Source organism: Electrona antarctica, assembly GCF_951216825.1.
Source record: "Electrona antarctica genome assembly, chromosome: 10".
NCBI lineage: Eukaryota > Metazoa > Chordata > Actinopteri > Myctophiformes > Myctophidae > Electrona > Electrona antarctica.
In genome coordinates, this window is record NC_136791.1 from 12,645,048 (window position 1) to 12,670,920 (window position 25,873).

The 25,873-nt window shown below is 39.0% G+C and overlaps 2 protein-coding genes across 2 annotated transcripts in view; one reads left to right on the forward strand and one right to left on the reverse strand.

The window, feature by feature from the left end:
* Nucleotides 1-25,873, forward strand: part of fam83b (family with sequence similarity 83 member B) — a 360,421-nt gene that overhangs the window by 87,202 nt on the left and 247,346 nt on the right. The gene's annotated exons all lie outside the window — the stretch shown is intronic.
* On the reverse strand, nt 11,378-24,751 carry bmp5 (bone morphogenetic protein 5; the record flags this gene model as incomplete). The annotated part of the gene is made up of 7 exons (XM_079511802.1): nt 11,378-13,570; nt 14,517-14,627; nt 15,412-15,488; nt 15,630-15,821; nt 16,283-16,431; nt 20,630-20,822; nt 24,256-24,751. The coding sequence occupies 7 exons, from the start codon at nt 24,749-24,751 to the stop codon at nt 13,421-13,423; spliced, it is 1,368 nt and encodes a 455-aa protein (XP_079367928.1). The 3' UTR covers nt 11,378-13,420.

Genomic DNA, 25,873 nt, shown 5'->3' on the forward strand with positions numbered 1-25,873 from the left:
TGAGTGTTTTAAATAAAAGTCTGTCAGCGAATAGCACGACAGTTTTCTGAAGTGGAAAAGTTGCATATCAATGCTAACCCTGACAGACCTGTAGTCTATTCGGAATATCTTTGTTTTCGCACTCAGAAAGAAACAGATGTGCAAGACACAGTTTATAGGGTACAGGTTTCAGCATGGCATCAAAGACATTTGAAGCTTTCAGATATATACTGAAAACAAAGTGGACCAAAAGAAAACAGGAACCAGATTAAATCAATTTTCACCCTGCATCCGTCTTCAATTTCTAAATCATGGATTTAAGTGAACTGTAACAACAAGAGAGCCTTGTTACTGAGAAAATGGCACATTATCCTGAACATGAAAGCAGTGTTGTGATATAGTCAGTTATAGTCAATGCCACGGTAAAGGAATGGAAATATTAAGTTAACTAAAAAGAAATCCAGCATAGATTTGGGTATTATTGTAGCTTTGCATGAGTAACAGTCCGATAGATGTATGATTCAAGATGATTGATGAGTCAGATTTGTTGCACAGAAACGGCAAAGGTCTCAGAGAACAAACACATATAAATCACAAATTTGAATAATGTGCGGGGTTAGGTACAACAAATGTAAAATCATTTCAGATCCTAACCTTCCATGAAATTCAACTGTGTGCAAAGACAGAAAAAAAAAAAGAATTACCTCAGGGATTTTTTTCCTTTTTTTTTTGTATAAATGTAAAGCCTTTATAAAAACAGCAGCCTACCTTACAGTTCTTTCAGGAAGGTTGGCTGGACGGAGCCAACTTTCCACTGCTCTCCCCTCAGAGACAGCATGTGGGTTAAAGATTACCTCGCAGCAGTCACACTGCATAGTAGCCCCTTGGCTTTTGGTCACAAAAGTCACTGACCTGTGCGTCAGGATTCTGTCCACAGATGATCATTCATCATGGTGGCAGCAGTAGGGCAGTCAACTTTGTTTAACCACTTATGGCATGTTTTATACTGTTATGCTGTCGTGAACCAGCCGTCGCTGGTCCATGATGCAAATCGTGGTGAGCTTGTAGATCTACTATCCCCCCCCCCCCCCCCCCCCTTTTGCCTAGATACGTCATGCCTAAAATAGGAATGCCAGATTTAAAGTGGTTAATCAAGAGTTTAAATGTAATGTTTATTTCATCAGGGGGTATATGCACAAATATAATGAGAAGACATGCTTTGTACCAGACTCGGCTAATTACTATTTTCTTCTTGGCATTGTGAAATAATCAATCTGCTTTATTTACTATAAAGCACATCTGTGTGTTGTTCCAAGGTCAATGAATGCTTCTGAAGGTCACCATGAAAGGGAGACACTACTCTTGTAATTAATAGGAAACGTGACGAGAAATAAAACTCAGTATGCAGCAGGATACAGTGGACTGGCTGTAACATGGTCATGTCAAGTTCATATGAGAGGGCTATTGGCTGGCTTTCAAAAAGGTTAACTACATGTTTGGCATTGATATATCACGGCAGTTGTTTAAAAGCAGCCAGAGATATATTGTGCGGATTGTTTAATTGCACTATGGAGGAATCCATGACTGGATTACTGCTCCCATTGGATCGAAAGGTTGAAGGGATTCTTAAATGCATCCATTTCTTCCGTGGAAGAAGCTGAATTTCACGGCAGAATTTACAGCTGCTCAAACTCACACAAACTGAGATGTGAAGCCATTGTTGACATCTCTATTTCTCTGTGTGTGTGTGTGTGTGTGTGTGTGTGTGTGTGTGTGTGTGTGTGTGTGTGTGTGTGTGTGTGTGTGTGTGTGTGTGTGTGTGTGTGTGTGTGTGTGTGTGTGTGTGTGTGTGTGTGTGTGTGTGTGTGTGTGTGTGTGTGTGTGGGGTGGGGGGGGGGTGGGGGGGTGTAATTTCATTAAATACATGTGGTGTAACTGAGAAAATACTATGGGAGATCAGCATTTGATCTCTGAGATTCATAAAACTCAGAAACCTACTTAAAATTACAAAAGAATACCATCGCAAAACAATAAAGTAACTGTTGCTATTAATGATGATAATACTGTATAACTGGAGTCTACTCTAGGCTGTAAAGGGAACAACACAAAGAGTTATTCTTTGGGATCCCTGAGTGGGTTGGAACACATCATGTGTTTTCAATGTCATGGATTCAAGTCTAATTTGACCTCAAACAACTGCATAATGTCTTGGGACGCACAATGTCCTGAAAAAGATAAAAAAGTGGTTATTGAGCCTTCATCGTGAGCTGCTTATTAACAAGGCACCACTTAAGCCCAACTTACATGTATGAAAATAGCCCCAAAAAAGCTGATACAGGCTCACAATGCGATGCATCATGGCACGTTGCGAGCTTGTAGATCTGGCATTTTCAGCGTGCACCACCATTGTATGACGAGTATGAATCAGTTATTGCGGTGCTTTTTCAGAGTGATGTTAAAGGTTCAAACACAGAACCACTTGGGGCTATACTGGACCTGTAACGAGACTCTTCAAATAGCATGTGAAGAAATGCTTCAAGTACTGCTTCTGTTAATTGGCACTTATCATGTGAAACCATCTGAAGAACCTTTACTTCATTATTATTGTGTTTTGCTGAACATACAGTAGAAGTAAAGCTACTGTATGGATCAGAGTTATATACTTGATAACATTCTGTTTAGCTGGTACCGTTGTGTACCTGGTACACAGAATAACCGTGCTCCGAGGCTATTTCAGGTCTTGCAAGGTCTCTCTCTCTCTCTCTCTCTCTCTCTCTCTCTCTCTCTCTCTCTCTCTCTCTCTCTCTCAATTCAATTCAATTCAATTCAATTCAATTCAATTTCAAAGGAGCTTTATTGGCATGAGAAAACGTACGTTTACATTGCCAAAGCAGAAGTGGAACAAGACAATCAAAATACATTTATTGTCCAACATGTATTTACAAATAAATATTGGATATAAATAGGAATTAAATTAAGGTGTAAACAGAGCTGTGTTACATTAACACTTTAGACCATCTTGTGAAACTATAAAAAGATTGTGCATTTTCTGTCAGAGATAGTTATACAATATACATCCATATTGGAGACGTTAGCTTTATACTTTTGATAAACAGTGTACACACAATGGTTTGAATTCTTTAAGGTGCTTGTATTCCATTTGACATCCTTCTCCTGTCACAGCAGCTCACACATCTCGCTGCTGTGTTTGCACATTGTTGTACTTCACCCAACAGATATGGGAGTTTTTTGTCATTAGTTTTCAAACTCTCCTTGGGTGATTGTAATCCGTGGAAAGTATATGTCTCTGATGTCTTGGTACAGTGGACAGACGGTTAGGAAGTGTAGCTCAGTCTCTACCTCGTTTTGTGTGCAGTGGGTGCACAGGCTGTCTTCTCTTGGGAGCCAGGTCTGCCTATGGCGGCCTTTCTCAATCTCAAGACTGTGTTCACAGTCTATATCGAGTTTTCCTTAGTTTTGGGTCAGTTACAGTGCTCAAGTATTCTGCTACAGTGTATTCTCTGTTTAGAGCTAAATAGCATTCGATTTTGCCCTGGTTTTGAGTAGATCTTTTCCAGTGTGTGAGATAGCTTTCTTTTTGTTTTCTTATGATTTGGGGTAGTCCCGTTTGTTTTCTGTCTGGTGGTTGTGCTTGTGTTAGTCCCAGAACTAGCTGGCTGAGGGGACATTTTTCCAGGGATTCACTGTGTGTGAGGGCCTTTTTGTGGAGCGTGTCCGGTTCACTTTCCTTTAGGTCTTTATAGAATTTCAATGCTCTCTTTTGGGTTTTGATAGTTAATGGGTATCGTCCTAATTCTGCTCTGCATGCGTTATTTGGTGTTTTCCGTTGGATGCGGAGAATGGATTTGCAGAATTCTGCATGCAGAGTTTCAATTTTGCGTTTATCTCATTTTCCGGTTCTTGATCGGCAAGTGGGCCCCAGACTTCGCAACCATAGAGGGAAATGGGTTCTATAACAGAGTCTAGTATCTTTAGCCAGATTTGTATTGTATTAGAGAGAGATTGGGAATGGGATGTTTAACTTAATGTTTCTTTTGATGGCATAGAAAGCTCTTCTCAGGTCATTTACAGTTTGTTTGAAGTTACCTGTGCTGCTGATGTTTAGGCCGAGATAGGTATAGTTCTTTGCATGTTCTAGTGTGGTTGTATTTAGTACAAATGTTTGGTGTTCGGGACTAGATCTTTTTTTTTTGGAAAAAAAAATCACATCATAATTTTAGGTTTCTTTAGGTTAAATGGTCAAGGCCCATGTCTGGGAGAAAGTGTGCTGGAGATCAAGTTGCTGTTGTAGTCCTTTGGTTGGAGATAGCAACTGGCCCAGCCAGTGTGATTTCTGGTCCAGAGGGGCGGGCGCCACTGGGATCACAGCGGTGGATCCTATTGGTTCACCTGGATTTGAGCGACCACCCCGCCCCCCTCCTCTCCTCCCCGGTAGAAAACAGCGGAGAACACTGACATCACCAAATTTGGAGCGACACCCCTCTGCACTGTAGTTCACTCTCACTCCTAGACCAGTAAATGTGACTCGTATGCCCAGGCTTTTCTTTTTCTTGTGAAAACGAAACGCCAGCCTCGAAGACCGCACCATTCACACACACACACACACACACACACACACACACACACACACACACACACACACACACACACACACACACACACACACACACACACACACACACACACACACACACACACACACACACCATTTCTTAAGTGGTGTGTCTGTTCAAGGCTGGTCAATGGGAGGGACTTCTTGTTGCCTTGACTTGCAGAGGTGTGCATTTGATTGGTAGCTGGCTGTTAAGATCACATGAAGAATTAATCATAACTGAGTTTAGTTTTGCACCAACAACGCGCGCACACACACACACACACACACACACACACACACACACACACACACACACACACACACACACACACACACACACACACACACACACACACACACACACACACACACAATACTATAACTAACCACACACACACACACACAATACTAACCAACCACACATACACAGTTACACACACACGCGCGCGCTACTAACCGCACGCACTACACACACAAACACACACACATTCAAATGCTTGGGCACTTTGACAAACACGTTGGATATATGAGGCTAATTCTAGCCTTCCATAACAAAAGCATAGTATTTTCCCCCCTGGATATTATTAGTATAATATTACATTCTGTTTGCAGCAACTGAATTGTATTTCTAACAACCGCTCATGCATGGTATGAGATGTGATAGATGTAGAAAGCAGGTGATTTAGTTTTTTCGATGGCTTCCATTCTGGCAGCAATTGAACCATATGATATGGGAGGATTTTAGCCCGACTTATATCTCGTCATAAGATGGTGTGCCGCGTCAAACATAGCATGCAATGCGTCGCAGAAGCTTGTACAGTAGGTCTTCTATACGTTGCTTAAGTTGAGCATGAATGATAAATCATTAGGATGAACACAGGATGCAGATGTCGCTGGACTTGTTTTCTCAGTCTGAGAATGAAGTTGATATAATAGCTTATTTGGTTTGTATTTCCTCTCTCAACGTCTTGCTTTGCGGTTGCTCTTTTGATATATATAATATATAGGAGTGAGAACAGGAGGACATTAATTATGTGCTTAACTAGAGCCGTGGCAGGGGGCCTGGCACGGAAACAAACGACGCAGACATTCTCTAAGTGTCAGGCTTTTATTTCCACTGAGATATATATGTAAAACAAGTTTGAGAGGCTGATTCTCATGGAAATCTGGTTTCAATAATAGCAGATATATCAAACCATAAAATAACTGCCAAGACCTTTCTTTTTTAAGTCAGTGTATTTGTTTTTAAGGCAAAGTATTTGTTTATTTTAAATGCATAGTTTGTGTAGCTGCTTAAACAGCCTTCCTGTTTTAAACAATGATTGATGATTTATGTTGCACGTTCCGCGAACTGAATAAAATCAGCTGTGTACTCGGGGCTCGTCCAAAATGTGCAGCAGAAAAAAAACAAGATGCAAGAAGAAAACAAAAATATAAGGTGTACAAGTGCATCTTCTAACTGTGATTGGATATGACATTTTGATTACAGATCAGTCTTTTAAGACGTGGTAGTAGAACACAGCATGCTTTCTCTGGTTGAGGAAGCTAATGTTCGTATGTGAATGACAAACAAACAGAGCGCCATTAAAGCATGGCCCTCTCTGAGGACACATTCCTGCCTCAGCCTTGTCATACCAAACAACATGTAAAAATGTGACCCATATGGTCTCCCTTTCAAGAGGCACTGATTGAGCTGTATGGAACTCGTAGGCCACCCACAGAATACAAATAAGGAAAACCATATGTGGAAAGATGAATTAGGTAAACTGCAAAACATTTTCATTAGATACAATTTCACTGGCTTTGTTGACAGACCAGCAAGGTGACACTTTGAAAATAAACTCTGCCACAGAAAAGCAAAAAGCCTTGTAGTTTACGGAGTGTTAATAGAAATATCAGTGGAAATTGACAAACAGAATGAACAATAGATTCCAGAGGAAAATTTTGTCACACTTTTGAAAAATGTACCCTTTATTGTATCGTTTTCTGTTATGTATTTAAGAGAAATCTAAACCATGAGATAATGTTATTCAATCAAACAAATCAGCATCAGAGGTACACATTTTAGGACCTATTTTATTTGTTGTGTGCTACGCTTGACTCAACCTTATAAGACTTTACTTATGTTAATTTAAGCAACTTTTCAAATATATCTTGCCCAATTGTTTCATAGATACACGTTACACCATTGTGAGCTGATGATTTTCCTTTGGTGTTTCTAATTCTGTGAATATTCTTTACATGAACTAAGCCCTTTGATTATGTGACAAGAAATGCAAAGTTAATAACAGTGACTTCACACTGTGGCTCTGACATTGTCCTTTAGTTTTGCCCTCCGCCCATCTCGATCTAAAGTAGGGGTGCGAGATTTAATTGATTATAAAACATGAACACTGCAATACAATAATCGATTTAAAAAAAAATAGAGACAATAGCAGTTCTAAAAGCTTACAACAATGCAAAGCGTTGTTAGTTTGTAGACCGTCTATTTTTGCATGACACCATTGTACAATTATGTATAAATTGTGTCTTAAGTGGTTAATCAGACCAGTTGATTTAGTTGAAATTAGTTAGAATGAAAAAAATATGAACAATATCAGTAATCAAACACAATATTAAATCGTACCAGTATTTCGCAATATAATCCCAAAACCTGCATGTTCAAGTCACATAAAAGCTGGGTTTATGTCAACACTACATAAAATGCACATTTTGATGGTATGAAGAAGCAGAAAAAACAACTGTCATTGTAGTGCAACCCTGTTAGCCGACTTTTATTTCCAGTAATAGGTCCATGCAAATCAATGCTAATGTTAGCTTTTTCTCAGGAAAAAGAAGCTAGCTGTGGAATGTAATGCTACTGTCAAAGGTCAAGGAAAAACTACAAAGAGAGAAAGAAAAATCATCTTGAGATAAATGTCTCTTATTCTGATAATATGAGAGCAGGGTTGTGTTGGTGAGAGTGAGAATACCAAAATGCACGCCCCAAAACAGTCACCCTGGGGCGCAAATCTGGCGACCTCGGAATGGTCTCTAGACGTATTCCTAAATGTATAGAAACTATATGCCTAAACCTAACCTTAATTCCTAACCTTAACCTCAGTAAAACTATAGCAAAACCTAACCCTCTACCTAAACTTAACCTTAACAAAACAACAAAACTAACCCTGAACTTATTTCAAATTTTATCCTCAGTAAAACAAATACAAGAATACAAGAACCGCCCAAGCATGCGGTCGGTGGAAAGAAATGGGGGCGAGAGTGTTTGGGGTGTAGTGAGCCTTCCGAGAGTGACACAATCAAGGCTGAAAAGGCTGGAGAAATCTGAAAAACAGAAGACATATTCCTTTGGTCTACCAATGGTGTTAGCAGGTGACTTGATGATGTTCCTCTGTGTCACGTCACGTGACCAGTGTTGCCAGATATTGCGAGAGACATAAGCAACCAGGTCTATGAAAACATGCCCAAAAGACGTGACTAACACATGAGCACTTTAAAGCTATACATGGTTAAAGATATTGTCTTGACCAAAACAATGCTTTATCAAATGCACCAGTTGGCATATACTGTAGGGACTTAAACTGGGCAAGACCTTTGCCTCCCAGCATAATAGATGGTAATTTCTCCAAATGACCCGGCCAATACAAAACAAATCATTCTTTAGAAAGCACACAGTCAAAATAAATAACACAATATATTCTTGTGTTTATTTAGCTCGCTTGCCTTTTGAATTATGATGCTGGCGATGCTTTCGGAAGACTTCATTATTTAAAACAGCCGTTCGTCAGGGTCCACTTGGACGGTGGCAGCTGAATCCGTCTATTCGTGGGCGTGTATCATTATATGACCTCCAGGGGTTACACCCTGGTGCTTATGGTCTGACAATATGCAATAATGTGGTTGCTTGTGGAGACACTGCATTCTTTCTGTCTTTTCCAAACATTTGTCAATAGACTATTTCCTACATGTGAAGGATATACTCATTGTGAAACTCCAGAAGTGTCCGATGGTCTGCTAGGAGCTGCGGATAATCCCCGCAGAATGTGATGGATGAGCCATCTCACATTTTCTCTCTCAATATATCAGATTGTCCGAACAAAAGGAAAATACGCTCTGAAGAACGGCTCACATGGGTATGTCTGTTTTCTCAATCAGATTAACAGAATAACCATGCTGTGAGGTCTTAAAAAAACCACAACATAAAGGTACCAGAGTAAGCACGTCTGCATATTTTCCGCAGAATCAAAGGTTAGCCGTCCACCAGTAGGCTGTGATGGGACAGATTCAGTAAATCCAACATGGTGCATAAATGTATGGGAGCGATCCTATGTTCCCCAGGTTCTATGTTCCCCACCATGCAAAAAAGGTTATTTGTTTCCCACTTAGAATAAACCTAAACCAGAAACCTAACCTAGTCATTTTAGTAATTCTAGTAAAGGTATTTTAGCAAGTTCGTCTTAGTGTTACTTTTAGTAGCAAATTCTGATTTAAGTCTTTGAACTTTAGGCCTGCCTAGGCTACTTAAACTATCTAGTCTTAAGCCAACTAAAAATGAACACTGGCATAAAATAAACTAAAACATAATTTCTTAGACTCTTCAACAAAGATGGCAAAAACAAACATTATTTGTTCTGTACTTATACATACAATTGTATAGTACAAAACACTGAAGTCCTTAAACCAGAAACCTAACGCTACCCTTAAACCCTAAGGTAAGTGGGGAACATAGAACCTGGGGAACATAGGGATGACCCTAAATGTATGATGCATAAACAATGTTGAAACGTTTTGTGGCCTGTCCCCCTGTTGTTGGATGAGATCAACCCATTAATACATCCTAACAGTTTTCTGAAATACTTCTGTTGCAGTCAGTGGTTCTCAAACGTTTTCATTAGGGTTGTCCCGATCGGATCTGGTGATCGGAAATCGGGGCCGATCACGTCATTTTCAAATGATCGGAATCGGATCGGGAGCCAAAAAACGTTATCGGGACATCCCTAGTAACAATATTATATCCATATCATGATATTAGACTGGGAATTGTCTGTGATTTGGGATATTGTACTATTGTGATATGGCATAAACGTGTTCTCCCAGCCAAACCCAGACATCTGGTCACTGTAATGTCATGCCAGCAGGCTGTACAATCTTAGCCTGGTAAACCCCTCCCCCTTGCTTAAAATTTCCTCATTTTGGCAAAACTATTATTTTTTCAAGCAAGGGGGAGGGGTTTACCAGGCTAGTGCAATCTAGGATCTCTTAAAGGGAGGAGGGGAATATGCAGCAGTGTTTCCCAAACATTGGGTCGGGACCCATTTGTGGGTCGTGGACATATTTTATAGGTCACGAGTAAATATCCCTTCATTTTTGGTATCCTACATTTTATTATTATTTCAAAACATTTACTTTTTCATTCAATGATTTTTCTAAAAAATGTCATGAATAAATAAATAAAAAATAAAAAATCTAAGAATTTTGTGAATTAAAAAATTATAGCCGATCTACAAGCTCACAATGCGGTGTGAAGCGACGTGTTGTGAACTTGTTGATCTGCTATTTTCAATGGTTTGGGTTCCGGGCAAATGTCTAATTTCTCTTTTAGATCTCGAGCTAAAAGGTTTGGGAACCACTGGTATACAGTAATCTGTCCTTAGTATTGTTACCTTTTGCTCTCATGTGGTCAGAAGGGGTTTTCTGCTAAGAGGGATATACCTGTATACCGTAGTTTTGGAGAATTCCTACAAATGCTCATTCATAGTAGCCCATAAATTACAGAAAGGAAGAAAAGTAGCTGAATTGGAAAGAATCCATGATATTAAACAGTAGATGGGTTTGTGAAGTGCTAGAAGTAATCATGCCAGGCAACAGGCCACAGGAATGCAAATCATCCCCCAAGCCAGGAGTTAAGTTAGCAGGTGGCCGCTTCTATTCACTGAATGTCAACACTCCTTTTAGTCGGAGCCCACATAACATCTGGGCAGGCCGGTCGCTGCTTTTAATTAAGTGAAATACAGTTACTCAATGTTCTGGTGTGTCAGAAAAAAAGATGTTATAAAAGTGAGGGGGTGAGAGGAGAGAAAGTGTAACACTACGTATCCTGTGTTCACTGAAGGTCAACACAGTTGTGTAAATAAATATTAATCCTTAACCTAATCCCTACATTTCCATGTCCATTGAAAAAAACGAAAAAAAAAGATCAGCCAAGTTTCTGGAAATGGCACGTTCACGCACACTTTTCAGGAAACGCTCCATGCACTGAGATGTGGAACAGCAACATTTGATAGTTTATAGTGTCCACACTTCAAATCCAGAGTGTTAACCACGTTCAACCTGGTGTCCCTAGTTCGGGCATTTCATTATAGGCACAAAATGTCAATAGCAAATCTAAATAATTAGGGGAAAGAAATCTGATCTACATACTGTGCGATTGTAGATCAGCTATTTTCTCTATTTATCATATGCCAAGGTAAGGATTAAGTGGTTATAGTTTAACATAACACTCAGGGGTTGAGACTAGGTTTGGAACTTCACCTAAAGAGGTGATATCATCATGTCGATACACTGAAACAGTACTGAATTGTAGTGTTTGGTATTGAGAGATAGCTATTTGATGAGGTATGAATTACCAGCGGACGACAAATTGAACGAACAATTTGTCTAAATTCATAGTTCAGTATCTCAGTCAATATCTTTTCATCAGGAATTCCCTTCCCTTTGTCCCCTTTCTGGGAAGAAATGTGCATAACATAATTTGTAGTGAAGACAACAGTTGAGCTGGTTAGACAAAGTTTATTATTTGTGATACAACATTTAGGCTCATAGTTGGTGTTGAATCAGTACCACACTGAAAGTACAGACCCCTAATTTACATTGCACACTATGTAAATTACGGGATTTAGTATTGCTCAATCTAAAATTGTACCCCTGCAACTGTGCAAATATCTGTAGAATGGACACATGGACAACTTATAATCGAAAGACTTGAAATGGATCCAAAACAAAACTAAATTCTGCAATTTTGTAGGTAAAGCTAGTTTGTAGCCTAGTACAATATACTGCATCATGAACTCAAGGTAACACAAGCACAAGGCAGAGTTTTCAAAATAGTACTAGTATTTATTGGAATCGACAGCATTCTACTTTTAAGATATACTTTTACCAAACATTTGGAACAGAATATAACTATCGTAAGGGTGTGGTCACACCAAACTTACATTCTGTCAATGCCTTTCAATGGGAAACTTTTTGTTTTGTTTTGCAGAAATTTGCAAATGGCAACAAACCGCTCGGTTTCCCATTAAAAGCATTGGCAGAATCCGCCCTGGAAATTCCAGTTAGGTGTGACCGCACCCTTAGGTCATACAACACAGAGTTAGATAATGTTGGGAACGGCTTTACCAAATAATGAATACAATTTGCTGACGATACATTCAGAAAGTGAGTTTTGATACAAAATGCATTGCCATTTTGGACATTAATAGATAATTAAGCTTTTGTGAATATTGATTGTTTATGAATGAGTGTCATGTTATGTCATGTTTGCAATTATGTAAACCCTATACAAAAACAGTATTCTCCAAAAATAGATAGATGATAACTAGTGATGCAGAAGGTTTAAAAGTGAATGACCTTTGACTCTGGTCTGAAAAATTGTACAGGAAAGGGGGAGAAGTCCTTAAAAGCATGGTAATTTTACTGTAACATTTCTTAACAGACGCTTAAGCCATACAAATACATTATACAAATTCACCCTAATAATGTCGAGCTTTCCCTATTTTGGTCATTATAGGCTAAATCATTGGGAATAATTTGAAAGCCTTTTGGATAGGGATTTAGTAAACTAACAACTAGTGTGCAGAAGACCCTTCCTCATTTTGTTCAAAAACAAAACATCCTTCTAATGTAAGCCAGTTCAAACATGGACCTGAAGAGGTCACGAAATACCATGTGAACACAAACAGAATGACCAGGCCTTTCTTCCAATCCAGACACATATCTAATCCCTGAAATTAGCACAAAGGGATATTGATAATTCTAATTGTGAGAAAAGGCTTTGGTATTCCATGTCCTCTCCTCTTCGTGTTGTTATAGTAGAAGAATGGCACAAAAAAATCCTGCTTCATAAACAAAATGCTGTTGCAAACAGATGAAATGTATAGGCTAGTACTTCCTACAGTATGTGAAAGATATGACAATTGTCCCCAATTCTGCTGCATCTGCTGTACTTAGGTAGGTTTAGGTAGCTATATGTAAAATGGATGTGCATATTTGTTTGTAAACTGTGTTTGCTGCCAAGTTCATACTTTCATAAATCCCTTGCTAAAGAGCATAGGTTTAATGCATAATTCATGCTCAGTCGTACAATGGTGCCTAAAATAGCGGATGTACAAGCTCAATGCGTTGTGTATGCAACGTGTCATGTCAGCTTGTAGATCGGCTCTTTTCTACACACAATGCTGATGTACGGCGAAGTATGACACAAGCTTAGTCCGTAAAATCATAGCTTTCATTTGACTTTCATGAAGTTTGAGAGGCTTCATGCCATAAAGCTGCATGCCAAATGATCATTTACTGCCGTACAAGTTGAAATATAGTTGTAAATTAGAGAATATATGCCAGTGGACACAAAGGTTAAGTGATATGAAATCAACAATTTTGTATCAGGTTGTTTAAATATCACAATATTCAGTGTTATTCTTTTTTATAAAGAGTGGAAAATAAATTAGATAATAAAACTTATATATATACATAATACTGTACATCACATCACACCTGTGGTAGCTACTGTATGTTTTCCAGCAATATAAATACAGGCCAGCATGGCTACTAATGGCAGCCACACGACCTAACTACCATGTTTCTATATTTCTTAAGGATAACATTTGAGCTATCATCAAAGTAAAGTACAGATATTGCATTCAACTTGGTTGGGGCACAGCAGGGCTTTGGCACATTATCAGGAAACATTAGATGAACCTATGAATGAAAACAGAATGAGATACCGGTGACTAACTTAAAATTAAGTACAAGTCATTTAAGTACAAGTCATTTCAAACAAGATTTTCAACTTTAAAACAATATGCAAGCTTTCCAGGAAGAGAGAGGCTGTAGTTTCCATTAGCTTAGAATCCCCACCAATGATGTCATTGTCTGTCCATAGCCCACCTCTGAGACGCAGAATGAGTAGATTGAAATGGTGCCATCTTATAATAAAGTAATGGCGTATTATTGCCATCTCGGTGAAAAAAAAAGAATGCCGGTGGGGGCGGGGCAAGATTTCTGAGAAAAATCTTGCAGATTTCTGACTTTATAATCTCACAGATTTCCCACATTAAACTCGGAAATTTCCGAGATTTTTCTCAGTAATCTCTGAGAATAATGTCGTAATTCTGTGAGTTTTTAAAGTCAGAAATTTGCACATTTTTTCTCAGAAATGTCTGAGATTAATGTCTGAAAATTGCCCCGCACCCACCGGCGTTTTTTTCTCTTCACCGAGATGGCAGTAATAAGCCTTCGTACATTAGTGAAGTAGGTGAAGTGTTACTTTAATTCAGTGGTTCTCAAACTTTTTCATGTCAAGGCTCCCTGCTTTAATTTATACTCCATAGTATGAATGACTCAGTCATGTACGGAAAACAGTCAATATAGATGAATCCACCAGGAGTGCCCTGGGCGCAGCCATAGCTGAGGTGTCACCTCAAGCGCAGCTACACCTCAGCATTGATTGTCTACACCTGGCCTATGGGGCACCGCTCCACAGATTCGTCTATACACGCTGCACAACTCGTTGTGACACGACACATTGTGAACTTGTCATATGTTAAGTTAAGATGATCGTGTAGCATGTAGCATCATTAATCTTGTAACACAATAATGCTGTAAGATAAAACCAGACCGAATATTGTGGCTGATGAATACGTACCAGGGTTTGCACGATTGCATGATTTGTTGCATTCATATGTGCATTGAGTGGAAAAGAGCATTCTCCATCACAGTAAAAAGCTGCATAGCCCTCAGGTGCAATAATCCAGTCCTTCAAAAACAAGCCAGAGGAAAGACAATTATGTAGCGTTTCAGTTTTTTCTTGTATAGACAGTCTGGAGGATGATATGATCATTGCAATGTGATCAATGTTAGAACTGCATGTTCAAATGTATTTGTCACCTGTTTATAATACAGTCAGTAATAGTCATTAAGTGAAAATGTATAAAGAGAAATATAAAATGATAACGTTAAAATTGGTCGATGCAATGTAAAGGACATTTCTTTTTTCATCTTATCTGTAAGCTTTTATCACCTTTTCTGTCATTACTATTGGGTAAATTGTCTGTACTAGTAGGCATTGGTCACTTTGGCATTGGCAGTTTACGAGGCACCTAAATCAGTTCAATGTGTTCTGTATATGTCTTTGTGGTAAAGATAAATGTTTCACTATCCAGCTCATGTTGGATACATGCCTGTCTGATAAACCCAGGAGAAAATGGTGTTCTTGAAAGTGACCCCTCTCCCATTCCATTTGTTATTTTCAACCATTTTCCCCAAAACCACACAGCTTAATCTAATCTCAGGAATGTCACAGCCCACAAATTCCAGCTGTATGATGATTCCCAGACCCCAAGGTATCAATAATTAAGGTATAGCACAACTATACGTATACACAGGGGAGTTGTTTTGGCAGCTTACAGTCCTTCAAGATCATTTTACCATTATTATTGTAACAGTAACTACATTCAGACCACATTGCACCAAATATACCAGTCCCAGACATTAGGAAGTGGATTCCATATAGGGTTTAAAGGAAGTACAGTGTTTCTTACCTGCCAACCCAAATCTCGAAAGCTGACATAAAGTTCATGCTTCTTGCAGGCTTGCTTCTGTTCACTTGTGTTATGATCTTTAAAAAATGAAAGACTGAATTGTAAAGATAATTTGACAAGAATATATCAAAGAGGCCTGAAAAGTCTGAATGCAAAAAAGAAGCACACGTGAACGTAAGCTTGCCATGACTTTGCACTGCAGAAGAATAATTACCCACCTCCACCTTTGGGTGCACGAGGTGATTCCTGTTGACCACCGGATTTGTTGCGATTCTTTTTTTTCCCGCCAGCAGCTCTGACGGAGCGAAGCAGCACCTCACTGGCCTTGAAGAATGCAACTAGGAACGGCTGTTTGGACTGGGCTCCATTTCGTCCAACTATCCCAGCAGACTTCATATTGATACTCCGGCCTTTAAAAAGCAAGGGTAAATATGACTGATTAATACATTTTGTCTAGCTATTATTAAGGTATGATTCATTTACACTTTCTTTTACAAAACATCACAAACCGTAATCTTGATTCATATGTGGTTAGTTTGATTCCCTTGATATATCAGATTTTCAGCATCTTTTTAAGTTGATGAAAGACATGCCTTTGTGTAATCCTCATAGTAAATGACCAGTACCAAGTACCAATCTCAGAGTTTGCTTATACATTAGGAATGAATAGATGTCTCAGTGTGACAAAAAAACCCACAAAACGGCACATAATGAAACATTTCTACATTGAGGGGCTAATGTTTTATTAGGGAACTCCCCATGGATGAATTTACCAACTATTTCTAGACTCAAAGATTATAAAAAGCTCCTGGTATGGTTATACTTAATGATGTTAAAATTGTCAGAGTGAAAAAAGGCAGGCATAACTTGCCATCTAGAGTCTCCACACAGAGCTGCAGGCCCATGTTCTGCTGTGGGTTCATTACCCAGTGGTTACTTGTGGCTGTGATATCAAAAGCCAACCAACCACCATCAGCTGCACGAACCTTTTTGGATTCAAGCAGGAAGGTATCTGCGTCTCTGTTGGTGAAATACAAAGTAACTTCATTGATTAAACATTAAGTAAACGCTTTACATATTTTCAACCATACAGGCTTGTCATAAGGATGATCAAGAATGCTACTGTAGGATGACAGACAACAAAATTAATTGTATTGTCTCTTACATGCAATGCCAATTAAATTGATATGTGGAGTTTGACTCTGGAACAAATAAAAAAGGTCTTAATTTCGCAAGAACTTTCAAAGGGTACAAAGAGAGAGAGAACATGTGCTTCGTTTGGGTCTTGTAGACTTGGACCAGGCAGAAATTCCAGAGGCCCTGACCATGCCATAATGGAAAATGTAAACAAAGAATCATTTGACTGATCATTGATGGATGCTTCAGCCCCTTACCCTATAATCTAATCCCAAGACATGCTTTGACAAAATGAGAAGATTGTTTCACTCCTATTTTCTGTCCCATGAGTCTTTTATTTTGAAACTAACATTCCAACATTCCCATATTGCTCCCTATGACTAAAGACGTTTTGGTTAGATTGATTACAGTCTGTTTTCACAACAGCCGACACAAGATAAAACTAACGTTAGATCCTATTTCTGCGCGCTATGTAGGCAAGTATTTACATAGGACGGGACAAAGTTATGTTTTCTTTAACATGCATTTGAAATCATGTAAGTAGCTGAGGTGTTGAGTAGTTTAACACCCGCTATATTAATGCTCCTCTGAGGGAAGGCTACAGAATAGGGTGTTGAATTGTGAAGAACATACTGTATGAACATTATTTATTTAAACCTTTATTTGCACAGTGGGCCACTCTATATATGCACTGAACCGATGTACATGCGCAAGTTTGCCCTGTGTACAAGAACAAATTTATATATTGATATTGAAATGACATTGAAATTAGTTACAATAAACGGTAAAATACCATTTTATAGCTACTCTTCAAACGTAGCTCTATTGGAGCTCACCTTTGTTATAGAAGTGCATGTCTAGCTCTTAACCTAACTATTACTGCATGTCTCTGTCACAAAGTGCCGCACTTGTACATCTGCTATTTTTAATGTGTTAAAGATAACCGAAGCAGCAGCAGTGAGAGAAAGAGAGATGTTGTAATCATGTTGGGATTGTTGCATCTGTATTCAACAATGTCTTCAATCTTTAACCACATGCAGTAAGTAAGCTCTATACACTTTGTTATGCTTGTGTTTTGTTTTGAGCTTAAGATCGGCCTTTTCCGCTATTTCTGAAAATCTTTAAAAAAATGATTGTACTATTTGGAAATGATTTGAAGATTTGCCCGAAATATGTGATTAAGCAGGGTCTTATCAATGGCGTTATCCTGTTTGTTCTGGCACATGATGCACAGGCTGGGCTGGCAGAATACATCATACATGTCGTAATGGCCTAACTCTAAATGCTTCACAGTATGTGTGAGGTAATCTCTTTTAAGGCACCACTGCCTTGAACATGTAGTGGTGTAGGAATAAATACAGAAGCACCCGCAAGGTGGACTAAGAAAGTGGACTAAGGAAGGGGATTGTGTTTGAGGTGACTAATTTTGACTATAGTGAGACAGTCGGTCCAACAGATTTACTGTGCACAGCCTCACACCACCAATTACAGTACCTAGATTTAGATATCAGTTAATGCCACCTACTGTAGGTTCACAACCTTTTCAGGGAATCACCCCCCAAAAATAATAATATTTGAACTGGGGATCCCCAAAATATTCATGTTTGAACTGGGGACACCCCACCCTGACTAGCACTTGTATGTAATGTATGAGTTGAGGCATTATACATTTTGATTAGTCAGACAGAAAAGAAATCCACGTGGATCAGCAGATCAGCTATTTTCAAATGTTTTGCCTCTTTCTTATATTAATTGACAATTTGGCCAATGTTTGGTTAGTTTTGTAGTATAGTTTGTTGATTACTTTTGATGCTGTAGTGGCATTTTTATTTTTTCGTATTAAAAAGGTCTTACACGTCCTTAATTGTCACTTCGCTGTCATTTGGGGACCACCTAAAATCATGTGGGGGCCCACAGGTTGAGAACCTTTGCTGTAGAGGACCAACACCCAGAGTGTAGAGTAGGAGAGTAGCGACACGTTTTGATCTCGCCGCAAAGCGGGTGCCTATGGGCTATAGTTCCAAACATTGCTCTATGGCTGGAACTATCCCATTGAGATAGAATGAGCGCTTCCGCATTCCATTGTTACAATGGGAGTCAACGCTAGTGTCGCCACTCTCTTACTATATTACTCTGCCAACACCATGCCTCCGTGCAAACAAGCCACAGTTGATATTCTAGTCTAGAATGTCAACATGTTCCAGCTCTTGACAGGCTGGAACACAGCACACAAGGTTCATGCATTCAACATAGTAAAAGAGACATATAGAATATTATGTATTGAAGTATTTATGCATGAATGATGATCGTATTCATTTTGTATGTCTGCTCTATTGCCTATGATGTGTTTTGTTTTTGTCATGTCCGGGCCTGGGTTCATAACTAATGGAGAGCAAAGGTAATCAATAATCATGAACCCTTTTTTCTTTTGTAGATACAAATAATCAGTATCAGTATCAGTGAAGTGAGGGGCGCTCTTATCATCTTACAACATCGAGGACAAAACAAACGTGGACAAAACAAACATTAAACTCTGTTCATTGTTAATGGCGTTTTTAATGTTTGTTTAAGGAAAAACAAACATTAAACCTGTATATAGGAGGGGCTAGAGCCCCTCAATTACAGTATTTCTAGACTAGATAACTAGAGACAGTCGTGGTGGGGGAACAAGCAGATTATATCACTGAAGTTTAGAGGAGGAGGAAATGTCCTCTGGAATCACCAAAACAATATGTACTGTGTCAGGATAACACTGTCTTATTGATAAATACCTTAGATACAGGTTTTAAAGAGCTGTTCATCAGTAACATTGTTCACTCAAGGCACTGATGGCTAAAGCAATATAGTTGATCTGTGTGTAATAACCCCTAAACTAATGTGTTAGTTAATATTAACCTGCTTCCAAATTAAATAAGTCACCTTCATAAATGATGAAGTGACAAACAAGATATCAAAATGTATTCTTTAATCTGTGATGTTGTATGACGTACAGGTAGAACAAGTAAGAATATTTGTAAGTGTGACTGTGCTAACGATTATTAGAGATTCATAGTTGGAGAGTTATAGCACAATTATAATTTAAAAAAGCTAAGATAGTATAAGTTATTTGAACAATGGTCACTATTTGAACATAAATGACAGTTTGGGCTTTAAATGTTCATAAACATTGACTGGACTATCATATGCCCTAAGAATAATGTGTAAATTCTTCTATTTGAACGGTGTTCTCTTTAAGATGGGAGAGTTCATTGACTAGGAGCTCTTCAAAGCCCAGGAGGACCATATCTCCCCTTCAATCACCCACACACATATTTGGCAAGCAAATGTGGGCCCTGTTTTAAGTAGCCCCCAGTGTATTCAACTATGTCATGGCTCAAACTTCCGGAATATTGTTAACAGAGGCAGGTGGTGGACATAAGAGTTTGCCCTCGGAGCGCCCTGGGAGGCCCCTAATGGGCCCTCATGGCGTCTTCTGGGACACAGCCAGCCTGGCAGGCAGCACATGAAGAGTGATAGCTGATGGACCTTGGAAAACTTCATAAGTGGTCAACTTGCTAATGGAGTTCTCTTTATCCGAGAACTATATTTGTAAGGAGGGCATGGTGCGAATGAGGCAGAACAGAGTTGGACAGTTTACAGAGCAAGACAATAGCTGCTGAATGATTATGCTTTTATTTTTATTTTTTACCTAGTAATGTTTTAATTAAATCATTTATAAAATAAATAATAATACCACAGAGATTTGAGCATATCCAACGATTTGCAAGTGTAAACAGGATATTCCTTTATGTTCTGCCTGAGTGACTGTGTTAAGTGTTTCGCAGAGCCATGAGGTTTTTAGAAGTCCACTTTCAAAGCCTCCCTTTGTGTGTGACTGAAAAGGTGCTGATCTTCAAACCATGATTTCTATAACATATCCCAATAAGACATTTCAGCCTGCTTTAGAATCCTCCAACTGTTACCGATTAATAGAAATTGGATCAGCATGTCTGTCGGATAGAATTGACAATGCAGTCATATAGTATATGTTTGAGCTTAAGAGTTGACATTTAATTCTGCTCAATAGAGTAGTGTGTCTTACTTGTGTTGATATTCCTTGATGACTTGGTATATGGTAACCTTCAGTGTAATATTGTCATAGCGCACGTGACTGCGGTCCTTATAGATACGAAACTCGGCTGCAGTCACAGCCTCTCCATCTGGGATCTGAGTCAGATCAAAGCGGAATTCCTTGTAGTGTCTTCGGTGGTGAGAAAAGTCCTTGTCTTTCTCCACTGAAAAGTGTCAAAACATGTGATCAATATAATTTTATGGGCAACAAAAGCATATTGACCAAACTTATATGTTCACTTCCTGCACTGCTGTGTTTGAGAATGTGCACGTGCATGCGTGTTTGGGTGTGTATCATCTGTGTCAGTGCCTGTTGTTTAAACCAGAAAAGGTGTGCCAGTGTTGAGAAAGGATAATTTATCACATCTTCTTTTACATTCCAGGTCCAATCTAAACATTTTGACTCCCAACAAAAGCACTTTCCAGTCTATTAAATCATTGAACTGAATACAGGTAGCCACTTCCAGACAGACCCTCCACTGTGTGCCTCACTGCATTCTGTAGCCATGATGAATGGGCTGTCAGTTTAGAAAAACAGGCTGATTTCAATTAAAAACACTTTGGTCTGCTCCTCAAGTGAGAGAGAAGACCAGACAGGGTTCTTCAACGTCATTTTGAGTGACGACTCTGACCCAATTTCTGGACCTATATTGACCTCCTGTAGGTTTTATACAAAGCAGCAATGATGTCCAATAACCCATTCATTTACTAACATTTATAAACTTTTCAAATATTTTCCAGCGTAGAACAAAAAAAAGGGTTTTCTCCCATATGTTTCCTTACACAAAAGTAAAACGTTGTCTTACATTATCATTCAGTATCACAAAAGCATAGGGGTTGAGATGAGTTGACTTTCTGACACGACTACTGATATCATACGATGCATTTTGCTGATAGTTTATCAAGAGTGAAAGTCTGTGGTTACTTAACACATGCAAGTCAGAGGTCATTGAGCGCGCTCCATTATATTAGCCATGGTCAGTAATCTGAAGCAGAGGTACAACTTTAAACATTAGCCTTGAGACTTCACTCATTCAGCTGCCTTCGTACTTGACGAGTTGCAGATTTGGTTGGAATTGCACAGTAAAATCCTCCATTCTTAATTTAACTCAGTGTACACATGTAACCTTTGTTCACATTCGTACACTCTGGATTACAGATGGATAAATGAAATGGTGTACGTGATAGATCTCTCTCTCTCTCTCTCTCTCTCTCTCTCTCTCTCTCTCTCTCTCTATATATATATGTATATACTGTGTGTGTGTGTATATATATATATATATATATATATATATATATATATATATATATATATATATATACATACATACATACATACATGCATACATACATACATACAATTATTATTTTATTTTATTTTAGTTAAAATAAGTGTTAAATAGCTCTATATTCTAGTAATCACTGCTGTAAACTGTAGAGCCTTTGTTCAGTAATGGATCTCTCTCCATCTCTCCAGGTCTTCACTATAGGCTACTGAAAAAAAAATACACTTTCAGTTTGGGATACCAATTTTCACCCAATCAGGAGAGAACTCATACAGGAAGTGATCATGAAACAAGTAAATCAGAACACTATAAAATTGAAGCTTATAAATTGGTTCTTTCCTGGATTGAATGCAATTAGTAGTGACCCCCCACCTGAAAATGTATTTTCTGTTTATTAAAGAGCCAGTCAGGGAGAACCCTGTTATTGAACAAACACTGAGGGCTCCATTTTCGTCACCGCTAAACCCCTTATCCCTAAACTTCTTTGCCTTTTTTACTATTTTGAAAAACATTTTTGAATAGTTCAACTAACCAATCTACATTGACACGTTGTGAGCTTGTAGACTGGCCATTTTAACTATTCAAAAATGTTTTGCAAAATAGTAAAAAAAGGCAAAGAAGTTTAGGGATAAGGGGTTTAGCGGTGACAAAAATGGAGCCCTGAGTCTACAGCAATGATTAGTTATCGAATATATAGAGCTCTAACTTTTTAACAACATGCTTTTTGTTTTAACCATAACACTTACAGTACTTTTAACACTGAGGATAAAGTGTTAATAACCTAAGGATAAATTGTTAATAAATTATTACTCTGCATGCTGTGATCACTGCTGGTTTTTCAATGGGTTGCCCAGTTCACATTAATATGGAAAACATTCATATGGAAACCTCTCTTGGTTGATTGTAGCCTATACTGACTGCTTCAAGGTACAGAAGTGAGTTTCTGTGAACACCGTGTCATGGAGAAGTTTATAAAACAGTTGAGGTCAGTAGTAATATTTGCCTGTACTGTAATAAAGACAGAGCTCCATTGAACACTTCACTGACAGTCCCCAAAATGAGAGCAGAGCTTTCAAGGCTGACAGTGTACATGCCCTGGTATAGCGCTAAGTGGAAACACATGGGCCCGGGCCAAGGTGAGGGATTATACCTCCAAGCACCTCCACACAAATTCACTTTTACATGCATTGCTATATAAGCCGCAGCACCATGCAGTTGTTTTTAGATCCTTTAGGTCTAATACCCATAAACAAAATGAATAGGTTTTACATTTATATTTTGAAGGTTTATATTTTCACGTGAGGTACATGATGTTAAATTAAATTGCATGCGTTTTCCATTTTTGTACTCTCTCTCTGCCCATGAAGAACAAGAACTGCAATAATGCAATACAAATGATACCACATTACACTTAGTGCCAAAGCCTATAGCCGTCAGGAACACGGCAAGAGAGAAAACGCAGGCATCGTCCAATATCGTTCCTCTTTTAACAACAGGAAATAATTAAGACCAATTTTCCCAAGGTCAGACAGTCATCTGATAAGTTGCTATGAGCAGCTGGGTCAGGGGTCATAGCTACTGCATGAAGAAACAATCATTCTACAATTCAGCAGTATTTTATAACAAGTGGCTGGAAAATAGTGGGGGTCAAAATGTGTTAGACCTTACTGTGGGCCTAAAACATCACACTTCATGACCATCATGATTGCTATAGTACCACATCAAAAATCACATCATGCCCCATATAGGCCTACACGGCAAACTCATCAGTGTCCATGTAACTCTGAAAGTGTAGTTACAAATGGATAAATTAACACTGAGGACTTTACTGTGCAAATAATGCACATCATTGCAGCCCTAGTATACCCCGTTGAAAACTCATCATTGTACACTATATGATGTTGGCTGTCCGCTGTTAACATAAAACGAATAGCTTCTCTTTATTTCGCCCTCTGATAAAAATGTGAACATAGACTATAGGACCTAATGTGGATCCTTTTTATTGTCCTTTTTAAATTTATATTTGTTAATCAAACTTTTGGCCCATTGACATTGGCCTAAAGAGTTAACATCACCATGGCCTCTCAAACATGTGCATGAACTATTACAATATCATTACCTCACCTGTAATCATGGGATTATGCTGATTCTTTTGAGTCAAAAATAATCATAAAAGGGGCTATAAATCATCATGTGTTGTATATAGCATATTATCAAACGTTTTGATATATAATACAATTAAAAACAATATATATATAATTTAGGCTCAGGGCACAAAAAATCAGATGGGACTCAACTTGATCTCACTTACCTAAATTGACGAAACTCATAACCATATCGGCGTCATTCAGAAAGTTTGTGTCGTGCGACGTGGTGAGCGGAGGGCTCTGGCTGGTGAGAGGGGCCGCGCGGTAAGGTTGAGCCACACGGGAGTATCCATGCGGAGCTTGGCTGTAGTAGGAGCCTTTACGAGGCTGCTTGGAGCCGCCGCTGTATCTCACTGACGTGCTCTGCTGCTGGAGAGCCTCGTCCTCCTCTATGGTCATGGCATTGTACAGGTCGAGCATGAAGAGCGGTGCTGAGGATGCCTGCTTCCCGGGAGAGAAGGGCCTGGGACGGTGCGGCAAGCCCAGAATGGAGAGGATCTCTCTCTGGATCTCCCTCCGCTCGTGATTACGCAATCTCCTGTAAATAAAACTGGAGTGCACATGGTTGTCACTTAACCCACAATGAGCGCAGTGTAGAAAACTCATCGCGAAGCTGCAGAGAAGTCCAAATACAGCACGGCTTGAATGCGTAAATGTCATTTTTAGGGGAGAGGGGGCGTTGTAATAGAGCTCACTTTAGGGCGAAGACTCGGGTGTATTGATCTACATGGCAAAGTTATGCAAAGAAAAAAAAATACAAATTATTTTGTCAGAACAGAATCATATATTTCCCATATTGGCCATAACTTGGCCATAACTTTTTGGTGTCATTCACTGGAATCAGGACCTTTGTTTGCCAACAAACGAGGCATCAACGTGCAGTGAAGTTATAAAGCCCTCTGTCCTCTGCGAATGGTCCTCTCCATATGTGAAGTGCTCCTGTGCTTCAGCAGGCTACATCCAAACCTCTGTCACATTTTGTATTTAATGGAACAAGGACTCCATCATCATCACCTTTAGTCCGCTTGAAAAAAACACCTAGGTACGCCCATAACGTCGAACATTCCCAAATTCTTCAGTGAATAAAAGAAGAAAAAAAGTTGAATAAACGCGTCAAAAATCAATAGAAAATGGCACTGTTAACATGCTTCGACTCGCAGGTTTTATGGAGAATGTGTTGGGGCTACATGCCCAATGAGTCCATCCCACACTGAACGGAGTTTCTTTCTTTCTTTTCTTTTTTTTTTCTGCATCCACCTCTAGCGGCCGCAATAAAACTTAACTGACTCGAAGATGAATGTGGCAGCTCACATGTGTAAAAGGAGACACTTGAAATCGGAAACCGGTCTTAACGAGTGAGAGAATAATGACAGAGCCCTTTAATCACCTCAACTTATTGAACTTTAAGAAAGGTCTGGTCAGTAGGCTAGGCAATAGCCGACCAACTAGGATCTGATCTGACCTTTATTGACTATTGAAGTCCATGATTAATTGTGGACGTAATGTATTGAAATAATTAACAACAAAAAGGGCTGGGAATAGAATAGAGTCTACTTATCTTTATTATCATCCATCTTCTTGTAGTGATGATGCCACTAGGCCTATTCATCTAACACCTGCCCTGTTGATCCCAAGCTGTCATAGTGAACCAAAATGTTTTCAAAAGTGGCTTCTCGGCTTTGTTGGTAACACACAGGGGAGTGGTAACCTGATCCTGGAGTCGGTGTCATTAGTAAAACTACTGTATGCAATGTACAGTAGTGGCATAGTTTCAGGACTATG